Source organism: Platalea leucorodia, assembly GCF_965183815.1.
Source record: "Platalea leucorodia genome assembly, chromosome: 5".
Classification (NCBI taxonomy): Eukaryota; Metazoa; Chordata; class Aves; order Pelecaniformes; family Threskiornithidae; genus Platalea; species Platalea leucorodia.
In genome coordinates this window covers 33,405,914-33,428,075 of record NC_138827.1, presented here as the reverse complement: position 1 = coordinate 33,428,075, position 22,162 = coordinate 33,405,914, and the positions used below count along the sequence as shown (strand labels likewise).

At 48.5% G+C, this 22,162-nt stretch overlaps 1 protein-coding gene across 17 annotated transcripts in view; it reads left to right on the top strand.

The window, feature by feature from the left end:
• Positions 1-22,162, top strand: part of SZT2 (SZT2 subunit of KICSTOR complex) — a 58,976-nt gene that overhangs the window by 6,231 nt on the left and 30,583 nt on the right. For 12 of the 17 annotated variants that reach the window (XR_014228442.1, XM_082314565.1, XM_082314561.1 and 9 more), the window contains exons 8-28: positions 188-398; positions 1,485-1,655; positions 7,076-7,307; positions 7,992-8,121; positions 9,459-9,601; positions 10,250-10,402; positions 10,755-10,869; positions 13,475-13,680; positions 14,089-14,313; positions 14,737-14,815; positions 15,180-15,277; positions 15,539-15,707; positions 16,199-16,313; positions 17,743-17,856; positions 18,348-18,548; positions 18,668-18,780; positions 19,276-19,417; positions 19,943-20,104; positions 20,810-21,014; positions 21,232-21,344; positions 21,801-22,059. Coding sequence is in view for 16 of the 17 variants with exons in the window: in XM_082314565.1 (XP_082170691.1) it covers positions 188-398; positions 1,485-1,655; positions 7,076-7,307; positions 7,992-8,121; positions 9,459-9,601; positions 10,250-10,402; positions 10,755-10,869; positions 13,475-13,680; positions 14,089-14,313; positions 14,737-14,815; positions 15,180-15,277; positions 15,539-15,707; positions 16,199-16,313; positions 17,743-17,856; positions 18,348-18,548; positions 18,668-18,780; positions 19,276-19,417; positions 19,943-20,104; positions 20,810-21,014; positions 21,232-21,344; positions 21,801-22,059 (3,356 nt within the window). In the remaining variant the exon portion in view is untranslated. Of the gene's footprint in view, positions 1-187; positions 399-1,484; positions 1,656-7,075; positions 7,308-7,991; positions 8,122-9,458; positions 9,602-10,249; positions 10,403-10,754; positions 10,870-13,474; positions 13,681-14,088; positions 14,314-14,736; positions 14,816-15,179; positions 15,278-15,538; positions 15,708-16,198; positions 16,314-17,742; positions 17,857-18,347; positions 18,549-18,667; positions 18,781-19,275; positions 19,418-19,942; positions 20,105-20,809; positions 21,015-21,231; positions 21,345-21,800; positions 22,060-22,162 lie in introns of those variants that run through there. The other 5 variants (XM_082314557.1, XM_082314558.1, XM_082314563.1 and 2 more) reach the window with 2 other exon arrangements.

The window sequence follows — 22,162 nt, the reverse complement described above, 5'->3', positions numbered from 1 at the left end:
GTCTGCTGTTAGCAGGGAGTGGGGGGGCTGCTGCCTGCCAGAGGGAGGAAGGTGGGTTGCTGTCGGTGGCGTTCACCTCCAGAGGGGAAGAGGGGACCTCTCTGCCTGTTTGAGGCCTTTACCGGTCCTCTGCCTTGTCCTCAGCACTGCTGTACTCTCTCAGGTATCTTCTTTATCCATCCCATAGGTGGGCGGTGTCTACTCATACGATTGCAGCTTTGGCCACGTTCCCAATGTGGAACTGATGAAATTCATCGCCATGGCCACTTTTGGTGCTTACCTCTCCACGTGCCCTGAGCTGGATCCCCTGAGCCTGGATCTGAATGTGTATCACAAGGCATTTCTGCTGTACTCCTTTCTTCGTACTGGGGAGTCCCTGAATCCAGAGTACTACTGTGGTGAGGATCGTGCATGTTCTCCTTCCAGCAGATGGATGTCTTACCGCACCTTTCTTTGGGGTGACTCCCCCAGGCTTGGTTATGCTGATAACCATATCAGGCTTGGTTATGCTGATAACCTCCGGGTCATGCCTCCTGTAGGCTCTGGGCACTATTGGGCCGTGCAGCCTCATCCGTGACTCCCTCCTGGTTCCAGGAATTGGGTGGATTGGGGAAAACTAGTGTCCCATTTTGCACCACTTCCCTTTCTGTGGACTTCACTCAGCAGACTGCAGTTAGGCCTGCTGTGTTGGAACTTGGGGGGGGTGAGAAGCTCTTGTCCGACCTTTCCTGCACACTGGCTAGCTCGCAGATGAGGACGTTCTGGAGAGCTTGTCATAATTGGGCTTGCAGATGGCAGTTTGGATTGAAAAACTATACCCCTGAGAACTGTCCCAAATGCCTCTCTTGCTTGTTCTGATTTTGTGAATGTTAGTGACTGAGAGTATGCCAGGAGAGATTAGTTACCAGTAAAACATGGAAACACCCTTTCATGCCCTGGCGATACGCTGGTGCCATCAGCGCTTTCTGTAACTTGACAGCAGAAGCTGCATACAGTGCAAGTTTGAAGAGAGCTGGCCTGGGACTTGGAAATGTTGAATCTTAAAAAGATCAGGTGTTAGTGGTTTAAACTCGAGGCTTCCACATCCTGATACCTTTTAGAAAGCACCTAGGAATTCAAGGTTTTCCAGGGAAAGGGGGAAAGCCCAAAAGCTTGCTGTGCAACTGTTGCAACAGCTGTGCAGTTTATGCCTTTCTAGGCTAAATGTGTAACTCCAACACGTGCCTTCTCACAAAGGCTGTCCCAGAAGAAGCAGGGCCTGCCACCCCACCCTGCCCCTCTCCCAGGCCTCTTGGCTGCACTAGTGGACCTGTTTGATGAGTTGCAGAATGAGGAGTGGGTATAAGTGGTGCCTGAGGGATGTACTGTTCTTCAGGCCAGCGAGTGTTCTGGCAGCTTTTGTAAAGCACTTTGGGAGGGCTGTTGCTGTAGGATGAGGAGCAGGGGAGTCACTCCCTCACAAACCCCATCTTTGCCGTTTACAGTGTCCCAGCACAGACTGTTCAATGAGCACCTGGTGTCTGCAAGCAGCAACCCTGCTCTGGCAATGAGGAGGAAGAAGCACGCTGAGAAGGAGGTGCATGCTGACCTCGTGAGCATTGTCTCAGTCCGACTGCGCGAGGGCTACAGCATCCGTGAGGTCAACATCACGAAAGGTGACTGTGCTGCGTTGGGGGCTGGAGGCTCGGATAGGACTCTGTTCTCAACTGTTTAGAGGCAAGTGCAGGGTCTGCCATCTCAGCAGAGTGGCTGGTATTGTGGAGGAAGGAGCCATTTTCTCCAAACTCTAAGTTTGTTTTCATGAATAATTGCCTGACACAGGACTGTCCAGTATTGTTGTGCAGTTGTGCACTTGCCAGGCTCATCCTCTGTGGCTATAAGTGCCTGGGGAGGGACAGACAGACCATGACCCTCTGTATCTTGGAAATGAGTCCCTACAATTGCAGGGAAACTCGTGACAGAACTTGGGGGTTTGCAGAATTTTCTGGGATTTCCTCTATATTTCTGCTTTTTTCATTCCTCTTTAGTCCTTTGCTAGATGCACTCCAAAATGCTAACACAAAGTTGAGCCCTTTGGTACAACAGATTGAATGCCTCCAAACTGCAGTCTTCCAAAGGAAGAAATTGGGGGAAACAAGGATATTGATAGGTGAAAATGCCAGATCAGTCAGGACCATGACCAATACTAGAAGAACATAAAACCTTCCAGTGGTCCTGTTCTCTCATATCACTGGTGAGAGATTATGGCACCTGGAGTCTGAGAACTAGCTGCTGACTAGGGACCTTCAGGGGTTTGAGTTTCCCAAGAAGTGCCAGTAAACCCTACCTAACTTTCCATCTCCAGCTGTGACTAATGGCAGTGCTTTAACTGAAGGGGAGATGAAAAAATCCAAATGCAAGTTATGAATTGCAAGCAAGAGAAGAAATTATTCTTGACCGTCACAATGACCAGCAGAAAGCCTGGAGGATGGGATTCTTAAAACACAGCGTAAACATGTACAACACATGGTGATCCAGTGTCTTCACTATTCTTTTTAGTACACAGAATATGTTTTATATCAGAAAATCTAAGTCTGGGATGTAACTCCAACATCATTCCAACTTGCCATATGATGTTTTCTATGAATTTACTGTGGTCTGCCTTAAAACCGTGTAAATATCTTATGCCACTGCTCTGCTTGGAAGATTGTCCCAGAGCTTCATTGGTCTTTCTCTAGCTTCCTTTCTAAACTCACTCAGATCAAATTAGACCTGTGTGACTTTATTATCCTTAATTAAGTTTATCCTCCTCCTCTGGTATTGCACAAACGTATTTAAGAACAATGCCTTTCTCCCTTGTAACCTTCCTTTTGGCAGGTTAAACAAGCCAATGTTTCAGCCTTCTTTTGTAAGGGCAGGCTTTCTGTTCTGTGTATTCATCTTAATAGCACTTTTTTTCCCCCCTCAGTTGTTCGCTTTTCGCAGTTTGGTCTCATATTTCTTGAAACAGTTGATAAAGAGTGTTGTAAATGTAGTTTTATCAGTGCCTTATTCAGTAACACTGATACTTCCCTACTTCTGAAGTAAAATACTATATCTGATAGACCAGGAATCACATGAGCTTTCTCCATGATTGCGTTACATTCTTAGCACAGAAATCCCTGCATCTTTCATGCGCCTTTGCTTCCAGCTGATGAGTCCTTAGGGGTGTGTTATTGGTTTTTGTTTGTTTGTTTAGTAGTCCCTAAATGTGCTGTTCTTCACATAATAGTACTCTTAAGTTCATCTGACTCAGTTCAGCTCACTGTTCTGCTGTGATGACTGGGAATTGCAGTTCTTGTGCCTTGATGCTTCTTAGAAACCGAATGGATCTAAACCAGCTTTTTTGGGAAGGTTGCTAACAGTCATATCAGGTGGGATAATTTCTAAAGTTGGTCTTCCAGGAATATCCCTAACTTCTTGTTTCAGGAGTTTTTATTAAAAGTAAGAATCTGTTAAGGTTTCCCATTGAGACAGCTCTTCTAATAATGTCTGCAGATTGCCTTCGCTAATCTCCTGTAGGTGTGGCATGAGATACTTCCCTTAAATCCAGGCAGATTAGGTCAATTGCACTCTGCTTGTCAAGGAATGTCTATGAAACAGTCTGACAAGTCAGTTTCTGTCCAAGCTGTGCTCAGTATTGTGTCTTTTATCCTTCTGTGCACCAGTTCACTTGCAGCTTGGACAGCACTGGAGAAAGAGCCTTTCTTTAATCTGGCAGCAATGGTGAAGTGCTCTTGGTGACTGTGAAATCCTATATAGAAATGCTGGAAGAGGTCGCAGGTGTGAATCATTCAAAAAGCAATCAGACAAGTTCACGTTGTATCTTTTTGCACAAAGGTGTAGCTACAACCTCTGGCTTGGGATATTGTAAAGCAGCAAATTCCTGGACTCTGGAGGAGAGTATCAGAAATATCACCACATGTTTACCATGCTCCCTGCACTTTCCTGTAGGTATCTTCCTGAGGCCTTTTAGCCCTTGGAATGCTAAATGGATTGGTCTTCGGTTTTTACAAGAGCAGAGAGCAGAAGAGCAGCTGCACTGGGTCAGAGTTGCCTTCTGTGGTGAAAAGCTATGGGTAGGTGCACAGGGAGGAGTAAGAATAGGGTAAACGTACATGATATCTCCTTTCTCCTTTCCTTTTTCCTTTCCTTTGAGCACTCTCTAGCTCATTGCAGCTCAGAGGCTCCCTGAGCCAGAAATACTTTCTGTGTATTTTGATGAAGTTTTTTTAGAAGTGATTTAAAAGCTAAACATCTGAGCTATCAAAAATACAGTGTGTATTTCTATGCCAGCCTTCATAATAATAGCAGATAATGTTACTCATACTTTGAAAAGGCTAAATGCTCTGGGGAGTTGCTGGCTATGATCAGAAAAATTGTTGAACTAACATCTTAAAGTATAATTTACAAAAGATCAAGACATTTAGACATTCAGCACTGCCTCTGCTAAGGAAAAGCACGTTTGGCTAATCAGGGCTCTCTGGGCCATTCTGTAGAGAAGTCTATAACAAAGAACAGTTAATTAACCTGGATTGCCAAAAGCTTTTGCCAAAACTTGGAAACTAAAGGCTGTTAAGGAGCCAGCTGGCTGTGAAGCAAGAGGAAAGAGTGCAGTTGTGGACTTTGACACTGTCGCTTTTCTGCTTCACTTTGCCAAAGGCAAAATAGAATAAATAGCTAGCTTTGTGCTCAGAGTTGCCTGGAGATGTTGTTTGTGATATTTATAAGTGCTCTGGTTACCCTCACTATTTGATTTTAGATACTTAGGCGTTTAGAAGGCTACTATGGTTAGTTAGGAATGCAGAAGCGCTTGCGAAAGGGGGAGGATTAGAAGGTATGGAAGGGGGAGAAGCTGTGTCTGAGAAGCCATGGGGCCATGGCGGGTAATGGAGCTCAGCTCTTCTCCTGTTTGTTTCTGGGACAATGTCAGAGGATTGCCCTCGGTAACAAAAAAAAATTCTTGCTGACCATTTTGTGTTGCTGTGTGTTGAGGAGAGCCTGGAGGACATTTTTCAAAACCTCATCTTCCTCTCTGAATCAGTCGAGCACCAAAAATGGCTGGGCATGAGCTGGCCAGTGAGAATGGCTGTTCTCAGTGTCAGGAATTGGGAAGACAAAGTGAGTTTTCTAAAAAACAGAGCTGGCCTTTATGAAAGAAATCAAAGCAGCAAAAACTTTTATTAGCTATAAAGTCAAGAACCAGAAATAGATTGCTTTGCAGTAAGAACAAGCTAAAGATTCACTAGGTGTGACTTCAAACTAAGCAAATATTTTGCCTGTGTTTTTAGCTTTGCTTGTGTTGGATCGTAGGAGTGAAGCCAGGATGACTAATGGAAACACAGGTGGAAGTAGAAAATATTTTCATTAATGATCTAGGCAAAAAATGTAGGAATTTACTTATCACGTTTGCTGTTGATGAAGTAGAAAGTCTTTGTTATGAGAACCAAAATGTTGTGCAGAAAGCAGTGGATGAGCACTAAAGCAATAAGAGTGAGGTGACAGTATGAAATAGAAAGAGACAAATTTATAAATTCTTGTTTAGCCTCTCTGATAAACTAGACAATCTTCATATGGAAACAACAGATGGTACAACCCTGGCAAATGCATTTATAGTAACGCAAAGCGCCCATTGTGGAAAATATTAGTGACCTTAAATAAAATCCTAGTAATCCCTCAGATGAAATACAGGTGAAATATAGTATATACCTTTAATCATCTTTGTTCAGGAAAGATGAATTCTTGAGGTGCAGGAAGGTCTGGGACTGTTAAGGGGAATGGCTATTCTGTCATAGGCTGATGACCATGACGTGGTTTAACCCGTTTAACAGCTGAAACTGGGTAAGGATTTCTTCCCCTAGTGCACACTACTTGTCAATGTTATGGAAATGAAGCTTCTCAGAATAAAAACAATTTAATCAAAAACACAACCAAGCATCAATTTGGCCATGTAGTCTGGAAGGTTTCTTCTAAATATTGACGGGGGAAGAGTACTCTGAGGGAGCCTCGCAGCAGGGACCATGGGAGCAAAAAGCAAGATGGCTTTAAAATGGAGTGTAATCAGCCCATGAAGGGGATGGCATGGTGTGCCGATGACAGCAGCAAATGCAGCTCTGTGGGAAACATAGGATCCAGGCTGATGACCTGTTCAGACGGTTTCCAGCACATCCAATCACTTATGTCACAAATGCTGCAAGTCCGGCAAACTATAGAGCAGGCTGGACATCAGAATAGATGATTGAGCAGTTGAAACAGCAGCGTGGCACTGTTAAAGAGTGTCATGTGTTTCCCTGGGTTGTTTCGGTACAAATACACATGCACAGTCAGCAGGAGCGTGACGGTTTTCTGCTCTTCTGGCTCAGTGAGGCTTGCTGTGAGATGTTTGTGTTAATCTTGCTAGAGATGCAATAGCCTGCTTAAAGAAGAAGGCAAAAATGTACAGTTTGAAGAATGGGCGAATATTCATTCTTAACTTCTTAACTTTGGGAGGAGAAGAGGGTAAACATGGTAAGAAGCTTTTGATGCTTGAAGTTCTAGATTGCATGAAATACTGTCTGTGCAAGAAGAACATGAAGTTTAATTCAAGAATTGGGCCTCACCTTCCAGGTTGTTTATGATTTGGGCCCATCATGTCCAAATGTCCATGTTTCTGCAATGGGATAGATTAACTCTGCAGAGTGCAGATGAGGAAAATTTATAGCTTACAGACCCTGCTCATCTGTGCAAAGCAACAGTTCTTTTGGAAACAAAGATGAGGCTGTGAAGAAGAGAGCCCATTGCAAAGGTCAGCACCTCCTCCGAGTTTCAGTTACCTTCTCTAGTGTAGATGCTACATGTACATTTAAAGAACTGTTCATCAAATGCTACTGTGTAAGCAAAACCTCCCTCTATTGGGGAGGAGAGAGAATGGCTTGAGCTAGAGCAAACAGTTGTTAGATTATTTTGTCCTTCCAGTAGCGATCAAACAGTCTCACAGTACTGGGGAGTCCCTGGTCAGAGATAAAGCTCAGATGTGTACCAAACAAGCACTTCAACTTACTCCTTTGCTCCCGTGCAGGTGGGTCTCAGCTAGAGGTGAAACTAGTGCTGCTTTGGAAGCATAACATGAGGATAGAGTACTTAGCTGTGACACCCTGGCCCCTGGACCCATCAAAGCGCAGCACATGGGTGGAGGTGACGATGGAAGGAAGCTATGACATCTTGCACGACATCAGTTGCACCATGAGGAAGCCTATCACCAGTCTGTACCGTACTACAGTCATCCGCCGCTTCTGGAACACCTTGCAGAGGTAAGCCGGACCATCCCCAGCAGTTCCCAGTGTCCGATGTAACCAAGAAATTCCTTCTTTGGCATGCTGGGGCATGGGTTATGCAGGTGACCATCCCAACCCAGGGTCCCAAAGGAATGTGCTCTGAGGAGGAGGCATGACTGGTGACAAGCTCGCCATCTAGCTGAGGAAAAGACTTGAACTGGCCTATCACCTAGTCTGTAAGATTGCTTCATGGTGAGGGTATTGCCTATCAGCCCCTGAGTCCTGATCCTGTGATGCAAGCCTTAACTCTGACTGCCATCCCATGGAGGTGGTGTGCAGCTGTGCTGCATGGTTGCACTAGGAGCAACACCTCACATCTCTAGGCCTGAAGAGCCTGTGGGTTATAACCATTTCCTGGCCAGGGTGACCGTTACTCCCCGCTATTTGGCAGATTCCTTTTCTAGCACTTCATTCCTAACCCTGATCCTTATATATTAAGGAACCCTGATCCTAATCCTTATATATTAGGCTGTTACACTTGAACTCCCTTAACATGCTCTTTGCAATCACACACTGAATGCCAGCATTGCTCTAGAAAGCTATGTTGGTGTAGAAGGGCTCCCAATACGTAGGGAGTGCTGTGTGTGCAGGCATTGGGCTGACGGGGGCAGCAAGGGGGAGAGCGTGGGGTTTTGTGGCTAACTGCCTCTTCTCTTTCAGCATCAACCAGACAGATCAGATGTTGGTTCATCTGCAGTCTTTTGACACAGTCCCAGAACACTTCACCATTCCTGAGAGCACCAAGAATGGGGTTCCCCTCTTCTATATCCCCCCAGGCTCCACCACTCCGGTATGTTCCCTCTCTCTCCCATTTAATGTGGGATACGTTGTCCCTTAATGGTTGGACTTGATGATCTTAAAGGTCTTTTCCGACCTAAGCGATTCTATGATTCCTGCCTATTCTGTCTTGCACCAGGGGATGCTGAGTCCCAACAGGCAATCAAGATCTTCTGTAACTCTTAGGCTTCACCTCTTGCTCTTTGACCCGCTCAGTAACAGAGTTCAGGTGCAGTGCAGTGTCTGTGAACATCCCATCCCATGCTTTTTCCCCTCTGAGACATCACCCTATGTCTTTATTGCTACACCTACACCTCTGAGCCTGACAGCAAGTCTCCTAAGTGTGCTGTGAAGCCTTCTCCTGTAGTGATGTGATGTGTGAGACTGATGGGGAGGCTGACACGCTTATTTTTGCCATGCTTTTTGGGTGGGTACCTCATATGTGTGGAGTTGCTGCTGGCAGTCTTGTGCCCTGGTGATGTAGCTCCGCACCGTCAGGTGAAGATATAGGATGTGCTCAATAGTTGTTTAATAAGTTCGTTGCTCTGAGCACTCGTGTGGAAGGTGCAGAGAGATACTTGTCATCTGCACAGCAGAAACTAAACAGAATATGAGCTAATAGTTTCCACTGCAAAATTCAAACTCATTGAAGCTCACTGAGCAGAAGTGCTAGCATATTATCTGTTCCCTGCTAGCCGTGTCCTTGGCATTGGTAGAAGATGACTAGCAGATGTCAAAGCTAGGGGAGCTTTAATTTAAGAGAACTATTGCTTTAATTTTATTGCTTAAGCCCTTCTTTAGGTTTGCCTAGTAAATTTTCACTATGTAGTGTTATGTATCCCACAGTATACCTGGAGCATCCCATCTTATGGCTAACCACAACTTTATTTCTGTGTCAGCAGTTGCTATAGTTGGTGGAATCACAGCGTTACCATACAAACATGTTAGAGTTGCTCAATGCCACCCATTGTTGGTACCCGATTTGCACGAGCACTCTCAGACAAGTTATCTCAGTGTTTAATTGCTCTGCTGACACAAGCCGTATATCCCCCTCTCAATCAGAAGGCACACCATTACATATGCCATCTTTTCTATGGCTGATTTACTTGATGCTAAGTAGTTAAATTCCTAATTAACTTGACATTTCAGGAACTAAATTTATTTTTGCTTACATTGTACTGCCTATTTCAATGTGAATGCACTTAATTATTCTGCTGAGAGGCAGTTACCAAAAGCCAGGGATGTGGCTAGCCTTCTAGGCCTACACAGCTCAGCTGCTAGAGAAATTCATACTCTCTCTGGGTGGGACCAGACAGTTACTTGCTGAATGTTGCCCTGTCATTTTCTCAGGTGCTATCCCTGCAGCACAGTGGGTCTGACTCAAGCCATTCCCAGTTTGCCTCCTACTGGAAGCCTATCCTTTCCATGGATGCCAACTTCTGGCAGAGGTGGCTGCACATGCATCGTATAGTCCTCCTTCTGGAGCATGACACGTATGTAACTGGCAGGGCTGAGCTCACGTGCACAGTGTGGGCCAGCCTGGGAAAGCAGGGCGTCCAGTTGCAGAGTTGCAGCTGTCTTGCATGTGCCTACGGCCAAGGGAAGGACCTTGCCAGTGGGACCTGGTGGATGGTGAAGGCTCATTTGTCTGAGAAGGACTGTGGGTTAGGAAGTCATCTTTGTGAAGAGAGGGGCTGTTCTCAGGAGCATAAATTGTTTCTCAAGTCTCTTTTGGGTTTGGATTTCCTGATTGCAGGGGGTGTGGACCATCCAGTTGGAGCTATCCCACATGGGTTTTTTTGCTGCTGGAAAACATCTTCCCCAAAAGCATTGTTTTCCTGAGGCTGGTCCTGGTTGCAGAGTTATGTGAATAATAGCCATATATTGCATGGAGCGAGACAGAAATGATACAGGGGTGTGCTCTCTGCAAGGTGGAGAGCAGGATCCCTGTGCGCTCAGGGAGTGTGGCTCTCACCAACAGGCACAGGTAGGGGAGGTGCTTGGGTGTTGGCTGCTGTGGAGGAATAAGGCTGACGTACCAGTCAGAGGATGAGTTGGAATGGATGTAGCAAATTCTCTCTGGGCTTTGGGGGAAGAAGAGAAACTGTGGTTCTAAAATGACTTTCTACCACACCCTGCAGGCCTGTGCCCAAGCACCTGCACACGCCAGGCAACAACGGGCGCTACAGCACCATCCAGTGCCGCATCTCTCACTCGGCACTCACCTCCTTGCTGCGGGACTGGAGCAGCTTCGTGCTGGTGGAGGGCTACTCCTACGTCAAACTGATACATGGGTGAGTGGCTCTGAAGCAGTCCCATGGGGGGAATCGGGCATATGGCCAGACCAAAGATCCAGTTAGACCAGTATGCTGTGATAGGCCAAAAGCAGATGTCTAGAGGAGAGGATAAGAGCAAGACAAGCGGGTGTGAAACCCTGCGTACGCTGAACTGGTGCCACTGCGTTCCGGGCACAGCCCAGAGGGAAAGGGAAGCCAGCTGGGGGGGTTCTGCACGCTAGAACTGACGTGTGTTGCTGCCAAGTTGTGTGGGCTGTTGAGCTCTGCGGAGCAGGCCTCCACGTGGTCTGACATGACAGAGCAGCAAGATCCGTGCGATTTCAGCCCTGTCTTAATCCCTTCTCCATAGCTCTGAGGATCCCACACCTTCCTCGTTTTATGTGGTGCGGATCATCTCCAAAGCTCCCTGCATGGTTCTCCGGCTGGGGTTCCCCATTGGCACACCTGCACAGGCCAGGAACAAGGTGAGAGCTGGCTGGCTGCTTCCTGGGGTAGAAGCAAGAGCAAGAAGTTCTGGATGTGGAAGTGGTGGGTAGATCACAGGCGACACTGTGGGCAGGTGTCCTCTAATAACTAACTACTATGTTAAGGCTTAGATGGGTGTGAATTTACTGTAACAGAAAGGGACAGTTTGGACAAAGCTTTCTGTGTTAAGTCTATGAAAGATCTAAACCCAAAGACTCGAAGATCAATAGAATAGCTGGTCACGTGAATGTTTTTCCCACTGCTTAATTCAACTGTGGAGCTTGAAATGACTCAAAGGTTATCTAGTCTATCCTTGTGGCCAAAGCAAAATCAATACTGTCTGTCAGGAACAGGAGATACTTGTCTGACTCATCTGTAAAGACCTCTGTGATGGACGTACTACATGTTCCGTAGGCTATCTGCTTCAGTAGGTGGTGAATTGCGTATGTATATTGTATCATGTGGGCAAGGAGGAGTTAAAGTGCGAACAATGCCCTGCATGAGCAGTACAGAGAGAGAAAAAAATGTAATACCGAGAGAATGTTTTAAAGAGATACAAGTCTGCTAGATAGACTTTTAATAACCTCTTTGTATCAAAAGAAATGAGCTCCCCTAGTCAGACGCAGGAGGTGGGGTTACTGCGTGGACTGTTTCTCCAGCTCTAATCGCTGAGACAAGTCTAAGTGTTCCTAGGTAAAACAGTAATTATGAGAAAGATGTCCTGCTACTAAGCTGTGTGAACCTTTTGTTGTAAACAAGAGGTTTATCGTTAAACGATCTTTTGTCATCATGAAAGAAATCTTTGGTTTGTCTCACTTAGCTTTAGTGTTAGATTAGTCTGAGGAGAAGCTGACAAGGATGGGAAGGACCATCTCTTTCTGAGATAATGAACACAAATAACACTAAATGCTCTGGCACTCTGGAGGATCTGCCCTTTCATGTCTTTAGGGGATCCAGGCTTTGGGCACTGGTTGCTGGGCCAACGCGTGGGCTGCTAATGCCAAGTGACAGGTTTTATGAAGGAGTTCCCTCTGGCAGGTGTGAGTTAATAGCTGTCTCATGAAGAAGGTATGAGACAGACACTGTACCCTGCAGCTCCTGGGCAAGCTCCAGATCATTGCAGCAGGAGCTGTATGTAGATCATAAATTGTATCATGCACAATCCTTTTTTTTTTTTTTTTTTGCCTGCCACAAGGCTGATTAGCAACCCAGTGTGGAGGATGGCAGTAGAACTTAGCCCGCCTTGTTTAAGGGGAAGGGTTTTTTGTGTTGAGCTATTCAAACTTCCAGTGTTTAAAGGAAGGAAAACACCTGGTGCAGTCTGACTTTCAGAAGGCTTTTGGTGAGACTCCATATAGGGCACAACTGTAGAACTGGAGTAGGAATGGGGTGTCATAAAACAGAGACTGTCTTAGGGAACCGGGCAAGGAAATTTAAAAAGTGCTCTGTTCTCATCAAAGCAGAAGCTGTTTGTGGTTTTCCCACTGTTTTTACTAGTCAAAGGGTAGGGAACTCATCTGCAGATAGGTAGCAGGTAGTGAGCTGGGAAAATCTGCAGGTGGCACAAAGCTATTTGGTTTTCTCTGCCCTTTCAACCTATGTGCTTTGTGGACACCTATGCAGCATGATGGTGGCTGGAAGCCAGTATTGATAACTGCAGAATAGTGCACCTTGAATTTAGGAGCTTAAACATCATCAGCAATTCTTCTGTATTATCAGTATGAAACCACGAAGGGGACCCAAGTGGCATCATAGTGCAGAAGAGAGCTCTGCTTAACGTTTGCGTTTGGGGACACTCCTTTCCATGATAAAGACGTAATAGTGATGGGGAAAGCTGCTGAAATAATTAGTGTTGAGGAGGGAGATGGAGAGCTGCTGTTCTCCTGTTTCCCTACAATGGTAATGGAAATTAAAACGAGTTGAACAAAGATCACGAAAAGAAACCTAACCATGGAAATTTCAAAGAAAACACTGGGGCATTGTGGGGATCAGATGCTGGTGTGGGTAGAACCATATTCAGAGCTGCTAAAAGCTAATAAGAGTAATCAGGAAGTCATTTTGAAAGTATCTTGGAAAAAATTAACCTAAAAAATAACTTAAGCTCTTGAAGCCTTTTACCATAAAGGTTTGACGCATGAACATGATAGTGGGGGAACACATCAGCTGTGGGAACAGTCTGGCTCTGTCTTATATGTACTAGTTTACATTTACTGTAGGCTGGTGAGGAGAGGAGGAGGGGAGGAATGAGGGTGGGTACTCAGACTGCTGCTGTGGAGGAGCTGGCATACAATTAATTTGTCTTTCATCAGAGTTACAGAAGGCCATTTCTTCAGCCTTGAAATTGTCTTTGGCTTTTTTTGGACCTTTCTTTTGGTTTTAAAAATATTTGTAGTTGTTAAAATGTAGACCTGAGAGCCTTGTGTCTTCTTGGTCTTGATCTTGCTAGTGCTTCAGAAGTAAAATGACGTTTAACTCCTGCTCATCTGTATATTCAAGGAGTGTTCTATTCCTTTTAGTCAGGCTCTTGTTCTGGAAGCTTATTTTGAGTAGCTTGTGTCTCCAGACAAAAGTGGTCACATTTACCTTTTGCTTTTGCCATGACAGATAGTGGAGGAGTTACGGGACCGAATCTTGCAGCTGCGCTTTCCCCACAGGGTCCAGAGCAAGGAGGCAACTCCAAAAGCAAAGAGGAAAATGTTTGGCAGTAGTTCTCCCTCCAAGTCTCCACCTGTGGCTGGGGCCCAGTCAGCCCTGTCAGACAGACCCTGCCTCGTTGTGCTGCACAAACCATTGGAGAAGCTACTCATCAGGTAGTGATGGAGATCCAGGCCATCAACACAGCCTCCTTGCTCTGGGAAGTGGGAGAGAGGGGGGTCTGTGGATGGTGCTGCCCATTGCAGGATGAGAGTGCTGTGAAGCTGGTGCTTGTTGGGGTGGGTTTGGGTTGCGTGGCTGGGAATGGCAGCTGTAGTCTATGAGGGTTGTGACTTGCAGCAGGGGGCCTTGCTGGACAGGCAGATTTGTTACTCCTAACTAATATAATGCAGAAGTAAATTTAGTTATTGCTGTCTGAGCAGGGTCCTGTGCTGGGCTAGCCATGTTCTGCTGTTGGAGGGCTCTGTCCTGGGCCCAGCAAGCGGGCTATGAATCCAGACAGCTCTGGCCCTGAGCAGAGCATTCTTTCCACTTCAGCAAGCCACACTTCCACCCTCTCCTAGGTATGAGAAGCTGCCTTCGGACTATCGAGCCCCCTTCATTCTCAACCTGGAGCATCCCCCGGTGTCTGGCCCTCTCACTATGGTGGCCAATCGTACTGCCTCTTCCACCCTGGCCTCGCTGTCCCGCTACTTCTATCACCAGCGTTGGATCTGGAGTGTCCAGTCAGGGCTGGCACCGGCTGTGCCCATCACTGCTGTAGCCCAGCTCCTTTCCACACTCACAGAGTAAGTTGCACACCTGAATGGGGGGTGCTTTCTCCAGCTAGTCCTGGGGATGTAGAGGAAGCAGTGTGGATCTGAGGCCTTATTATAGGTAACAGTTGAAGCTACTGTGCAGAGGGTTTTGGTCCTGTACACAGCTTCTAGAGCTACTTGCGCCAGTGCTTTACCCAGTTCTGCAGCTGCAGTTGAGGAAAAGGAGAGTCCTGGAAAACATACAAAAGGGCAAGAGGTGTTGCTGTGCCTGGAGTATGCCGGTCTTCACACAGGCTGTCCTGTGCAAAGTGTCACATCTCCCCATTCTCTGTGTGTAGCTCCCTGTCTTGAGAAGGAAGGTGTTGTGGGGTGAAGGGTACAGTCATTCTTGTATTTAAGGCTTGCAGTATGGGTAGAGAAGTCCTCCATGTCTGACTGCCTCTCTGTTGCCAGGGTTCGTCTGTCAGAGGGTTTCCACTTTGCATCCAGTGGGGATGGAATTATCAACATGGTGCTGGAGCTGCCCATACAGGTGAGCCTGGGTTCTGCAGTGTGGACTCAGTCCTTCATTGCTTCTTCTGAGCTGGATTCACCTTCCTGTGATGGGATTTCCCATCCGCTTCTAGCACACACTCTTGACATGTACAGGGAGACCTGCCTCTTCCCCTGAAGTAAAGCAGCTTGTGGGTTGGGCATTCTCCTGTCTTCATCTGCAGTTAGAGGGCTGCTTTGCTGGTAGGGACACGTTGTGCTGGAGGAGTTCTTGGGGCTGGGAGAGGCTCCCTCTCTCCACTGCTACTAGTGGAGCTGGATGGTGGGGCTGTGTTGTGTAGGGGGGCACTGGGTAGGTGTGGGCGGTCGCTGCTGGCCAGGCTCATGCAGTGTCTCCCCTCCAGATCGACGGCTCAAGTGAGAGCAGCAGCAGCAGGGAGAAGCACACCTGTGTCGTCCAATACATCCTCTTCCCACCCCACTCCACCTCCACCAAGGACAGGTGAGGCTGTTGCCCTGCTTCCAGGGAAGGCTGGCAGCAGAGTCACGGCTCCAGACTTGCCCTTGGCGGGCAGTGTGGGAAGGAGGGAGTCCTCCATCATCTAGTACAGACAACTAGCTGTCATTAATTGATCACCAGTTAGCTGGGGCTTTGCCTGCAAACCTAGGGTTTGTGTGGCTGCTCTCACAGGTCTGAGAGGAGCTGCAGTGGGGTGCTGGCTCTGTGCCATCTCTCAGGACTTGCCTTATGTCTTTCCTCCAGCTTTTCCACCGATGATGACAATGATACGGAGGTAGAGGCCATTGAGGTGGACACAGAACTGAACCTGGTCACTGAGTGCTGGGTAGAGCCACAGAGCGGCCATGTCCACAGTACTGCTGAGAACTGGAAGCACCTCCATGGCTTGCCCTACCAGAAAATACCTAAAGCGGTGAGTCAATGAAGGGGTAGGGCATGGGCTCTTTTGTGGAGGGAGAAGGGTTTATTGCAAGTGCACTGTGACACTGCAGGTGAATTATTGAGGGCCAGAAGAGATGGGAATTCTGTTAACAAAAGAGCATGAGATTTCTAAAAGAGGAACTGGGCTACTGGACAGAAAAAGTTTCTGGATTGCAAGGCAGTGGATGCAATGCTGCTCTGGGATAGGTAGGAAAATACAAATTACTATGTCAAGAGCCATTGCATTGGAGGGGAGCACACTGACCAGAGCAGGCGTTGCAGGCAGTACTGCCAATGCACCTCCTGAACAAGGCAAAAAGAGGCTAAAGGGCTGGTGGAGAAGGAGAGAGCAATGAGTGAGAATAGGGCAAGTCAGGGGACAGGATTATGGGTGTTTCCTCTCCTTGCTTTTAGACTATTTTCCCCTGCATTTTGGGGTAATAATTCTGCTGCATGCAGCTGAGCCTTGACTGCTTATTGCAGCTCTATCCCCGGGACCTTGCGTGTATTGCCACCATGCTGACCTTTGAGTACATCAGCCAGTTGTGCCAGAACAAGGAGTGGGTCTGCCCTCCTTCAGACACCAAAGCTACTGAAGGTGAGTCCGGCCTATATGTCCTAGCAGGTTTGATGGAGCAAGAGGCAGCTAGGCCCTGAATGTCTCAGGGCCTGTTAGAAGTTTCTGGAAGGTGGAACAGGTATTTCGACAACGACTTTCTAGACTTTGATGGCTGTGGGTCACTTTATTGCACTTATGCTAAGTTGCCAGAGAAATGGCTTCATCCTGGGAAGGCCAGAAAGCATTGAGGCTTTCTGCCCAGGCTGGAGAGGTGATTAGGTGACCCTGCTTGAGCAGGGGGGTTGGACCAGATAACCTCCTTTCTGACCTCAACCATTTTGTAATTCTGTGAGTGGGGCTGACTTCTGGAGCAGATGGAAGATGAGGTCACCTATACAGTGACGGGCAGGGTATACCTGGGCAGATGGTTGTACAGAAGTTGTAAATGATGTGAAGGAAGAGCTCCTCTGTTCTCAGTTATGACACAGTTTCCAGAACAGTTTGTGGGATGCTTGCTTTCTGGTGGTCCTGTTCATCTCTGGACCCTCTGTGAATGCTCCATTAGCCCATAAAGGTAGGGAAGGGGACCTTAGGAGGTCTGGTCTGTCCTCTTCCTTCAGAATAGGATTGTTTATCTGATCTGACATGATTAACACAGTTCATTGAGAACTCCAGGAGCATGTGGGGGGTTCACCCTTGTCAGGCAATCTGTTCCAGAACCTCACTATTTTTGCTTTCTTGTCACTAGTTCACCCCATCCTAGATCTTTTGTTTGCTTGCCTTGCAGCGAATAACACAGCAGATATTAGGTGGGTTTGAGAGAGCCAGGATCATCCCAAAGACTGAGGGCAGGACCTGAGGGAACCCTATTGGATCGTATTACTGGCCCTGTGGGAGCAGGAGAGGGCCAGGGAAGCTCAGGGCCTGGAGGGCAGAGACTCCTTCCTGAGGAAGAGGACAGGAAACATCTGCAGGGATGTGCAGAGCCTGCCAGATGGGATATTTCTCCCAAGAGCAGGGGGATCCTTGTCCCTGACTATGCCGGTAATTCAGGCTGCCTCTGGCTCCCAGTGTGGTCATTGCTCTCCAGCAGTGTTGCCTGTGACACTGATGTTCAGTTTTTGTCCCCTGGCAGCTCTGGGCCCGAGCTGTGTAAGGCCTCATGGTGGCTCACGGTCCCTCCTTGTATGAAGGCAGCAATAAGCCCAGGGGCCTCTTACAGCGAGGTGCCTCTCTGTAGGTACCTCACAACCTGCTGCAGCCTCCGGCAGGCTTTGCCCTTTCCCCACATTCATTCTTTGTATCTCTCTGCCCTCCTAAGCAGAGGGAATTGGGGCAGTGTTGCTGTGTACCTTCACTTGTGCTACCTGCACTGCGTTGAGGGCTGGCACCATGCATGCGGAGGTGGCCTGGGAGGCAGGGCTGTGTGGTGCCCACAGGCATGTTACGTTCCCAATTCTTGTTACAGATCCAGACATGGGAGCTGGTTTTCGAGTGCATGAGATCCCATTCCAGTTCAACCTCATGAAGCTGTTGCCCAGGTGCCAGCAGGTTGAAATGTTCTTCCTAATGCTGACAAAAGGTAGGTGCCTCTTCGCCACCTGCCTCCTCTTGTCCTCCCTCCATGGCTATGGGCACCCTGCTCTGTGCGCTTGTCTCCCTGGGCAGCAGGCATGTGACATGCCTCTTTCAGGAGCTCAGTGCTGTTCTTCCCATCTCTGCAGCCCCAGGCTGTCCGGGTATATTGCTCTCTTTCTTGGGATGATAGTTTTGGAAGAGTTGCTTTTGAAAACATTAAACCTAGACTGTTGCTCTTTGGTGGTGGTTTCTTGTCTTTAGCACCAAACATCTCCAGAACAGTTAACAGAAGCAGAGTGAGTCAGTGCAGGGTAGCTAATGATGCTGGAACTCCAGGGCTTCCTCAGCACCCTCCAAGTCAGCCTTGCAGAGGTGCTGGGGGAAACTCCTGGCTGTGTGGAAGTGTCACTTTGCAAAGGGCTGTCTCCTGGGGGCCTGGGCAGGTGGTGGCTGTGGAGATGCTGTCTCTGAAGCTGCCATGGTTCTGTTTTGGAGCAGAGAATGAGGAGGTGACCAAGGACTCTTCGTTTGTGCCCAATGAAATGCTACTAAACCTCTTCCATGGCTGCCTGCAGCATGACCTCAGTGACCGGGAGATCCCCATGGCTGACGCTGATCATGTGGCTTTCATGGAGCAGGTTCTGCAACGGGACCGTGATGGCCATCAACCTCCCTTCACACTGCCTGTGATCAGAGGTAAGGGCTAGGAGCATGGCAGCAGTGACACTGGGAGCTGGGGTGTTTCAGAAGCCTTGCTTTCAAGTCTCTTCCTCAGCTGGTGTTTCTCAGGTTGGTTTCTCTGTGCTCCATTTCAGAAGAAACCCTGAAAGCCTCTGGGACCCTGGAGCAGCAGGATGCTTCTGCATCCTATCATCTTGTTGGCAGCAATGGCACCAGGGATATGACTGGCTCCACAAGTACTCTGCAGGTACTGCTACACTGCTGTCCTCCTGAGCTCCCTCTGAAGGCAAGGCAGCAGCTGTTGAAGAGCAGGAGAGTTAGTAGAAGGGCTGAGAACAGATTGAAAGGCTGGTGTTTTCCCCATGCTTGGCAGCAGTTTAAGCTGTAGCCTGTGGCTGAAGTCAAGCAGGGATCTGGGAGGTGTGTGGATAGTTGCACTCACCACGGGCCTAGCCTGTTACAGCAGCACTGATGCTGTGCCACGGATTGCTCAGAAACCATGGGCAATCGCTGCCTGGAGGTCAGAACCGGCCCCAGCAAAGCTAGCTAAGCATCTCCTGACTGTGTGCTGTGTTTCCTGGAGCCAGGCTGCTCTGAGAATGGTGCAGGGGGTGGCCAGGGTGATTTGAGCGCTGTGCCGACCAGCAGTCATGGAGGAGCTTGCTCTGTGTGGTTGCTACCTGCCTTAAGGTAGGCCTGTGCCATGTGCTATGAGCTTATCCAGCTTCTGCTCTTTCATCAGAGCCTCGGCAACACAGAGCTGCCTGAGGATGACGTGACCCTGAGTGACACGACGGGGCCCTTTCCTCCACAATGGCGATGTTATGCCAAGCTGGTCAACCCACAGCACGTGTTCCTGACCTTCCTGCCAGCCACCTTCTCAGGTGAGGCCGCCTGTTGTGGGGAGCAAGAGGAGGTAGCAGTCCCAAGTGCCTCCTCAGGAAAACAGCAAAAGCAGAATCAGCTCTGGTAGGATGGAGAGAAAGTTGAACAGTGGAGTCTAGACCCAGTCTTTTTGCACCATATGGCCAGGAATAGAGTAGTGCAAAGTGCTGAATGCCTTGCTCTTCTCTCCTTGGACATGGTGCTGCACCCATAGTGTTTTCAGGCAGGGGACATGGCTTCAAGTCATTTGCTGGCTGCAACCATTGGACCGTTTTCCCAGTAGGGTTGTTAATGAATGGAGTAAGGAGACTGCTAATGGGATGGTCTGGGAGAGTCCCCACTTCTGGGCATTGGCACTGGCCTGGCTTCCACTGAGCCGCTGGTGAAGGCTGCTAGGCTCAGCTGGAAGTACTCTGTGGAGCTGTTCCCACACACGAAGAGGTAGCAGGGACATCTGCCCTCTTGGGAATGTAGATGGAGGGGTTAAACTGGGCAGAGGGTGATTTTGTTTTGTTTTCTTCCAGATGTACAGAAGCTGATGGCTTGTGGGTTGGACAAACCAAAAGATGAGAGTAGATCTGGAGAGGATACCCCGGGACCTGTCTGTGCAGAGCGAGTCAGGGCTGAGGCTGAAGAAGAGGATGCTGCAGTGCCATTACCTACCCTCAGCATAACACCAGCCCACGGTACCGCCCTCAGGACAGCACCTTGCTTATGTATTAGTATTAGTATCCTTGCTACTCCTGAGCACGCTGTTGGGCAGATTGAGATAGAAGGAATAACAGGCTGCTACAGCCTGTCAGCTCCTGCTTGGCAGTCAGCAGAGTCAGAGTCAGGACAAGGTGCGCAGTGAAGCCTCAGCCAGCTTTCATGATGTTCCTGGCGGGGTGAGGGAGTGTAATGTGAACTGAGTGCCCATGGCCCAAGGCTGGCTCCCTGTGGGCAAGGAGATTGCAGATAGATAGAAGCTACTAGGAATGGCAGTACTGGGCTGCAGTGGAAAGTCAGTGACTCTCGTGTCGTGATCCAGACTGGCACTACCAGCAGCACATTGTCTTAGAGATAAGTTCTTGAGGTATATGGGATTTGATTGCACAGCCCCTGCTGCAGTCAGCCAGGCCTGCAATGAGGATGGAGGGTTGTGCTGCTGCAGAAGGTGGTGATGGTGGTGATGAACAGTCATGGCTGCCCAAGAAGGGCATCAGTGTGGCCAAAGCACTGGGCTGAGTGGTTGGGTGCTGGGTGAGGAGAATGGCCCCTGAGGTTGGAGTGGTGAGAAGCTTGTAAAATCGATACCTACCTGTGGGTGCTGCTGTGAGGGATTGTGACCTCTCAGATCAGGAACGAAGAGCCCATCAAAGGCCTTTATCTCAGAATTGTTTCTTTTGCAGAGGTGAGCCGTGACCCTGGAGAACCGGGTGGCCCCGCGCGGAGAGATGTACATATCTCCTTCTGTCGCCAGAACTCGCAATCTGAGCTAGGGGAATGCCGCCGATTTCGCTGCCCCATTTACATCTACAGCTGCTCTTTGGAGCTGTTGCGAGAGCAGCTTGTCAGCCCACGGGCACACCGTTCCCCTCGGGACATCTTTTTCAGGTAATACCAACCATACTTGATTCCTAGACAGGAAACAGAGGATCTTCCTTGACAAGAGGCTGGCTCTAGCCCTGCCTTATTCTCTTGGCTTGGCCTCTCTGCCTTATAGCAGCCACGGCCTGTGCATGCCCTAGGGCCCTGCTTTACTGGCGCCAGAGCCGTTTATAGTCTAAAACATGCTTCATTGGCGCTGAAGGTTGCGGCTTCTCTTTTCCAGGTCCCAATCTCTGGAACGTCCTCCTACTGCTGCTTGGCTAGACCACAAGCATAAGGAGTTGGTGAGTTACTGCACGCTGCTGCAGGAGCATTCCCACCAGTGCTATGTGAAAGGTGAGGAGCGGCGTGATGGGAGCTGAGACAGGGTTGGGGTTGGGGCTGGACCCTGGATCTTCTTTTAAGAAAGCAACGTCTCATTTTTCTTGTGATCTTACACTAAGCAAAGGGAGGAGCTGTGGGACTGATCTCCTACCAGGAGGGATTTAAAGATGCCTCTGTGCATTCCCTATGGGCCTTGCATAGGCTGTTCCTGGACCTGTGCAGGAGGGGTCCCTTCTTTGACTTTTTCCTCTCACCTTCAGGGTGGCAGATCCCTAGGCCACTCTGGCATGACACAAGCCCAGGCTAACGTGTAGCATTAGTCATCCTGGCTGAGTCTTGTCTCCCAGCACCTGTGCTGACTGCAACTCTGTGTTGGGATTTGGTGAAAATCTGTATGTGCCTATTGCCTGGCTCCCGTGGCCTTGCATCCTTGCCGTGCGGTGCTCAAGCACTGTGTTTGATCTGTAGGGCTGTTCAAGAGCCTTCAGCAGTCACACAGCATCAGCTCCCAAGACCTACTTACAGCCATGGACTACTGTGAGGAGCTGCTCCAAGAGATTGATATCACCAACTTCCTGCTGACGGTGTGCAGCCATGTCCGCTCATTCCGAGAGAGCCACCAACATTTCCGTACGCACTCCAAGACAGCCAGCTTCCAAGTGGGCAGCATAGAGCAAGAAGAGGAGCAGAGCTCTAGGGAACGAGGTGTCTTGGTCTCTGAATCAAGGTAGTGGCCCAGCTTGGTCTTGCTTCTGTTCTTAGCATTGGGCCAGGACAGATCTTTCTTCAAGCATCTTCTGTTGCCTGCTAGAAGGAATGTTGTAGGGTAG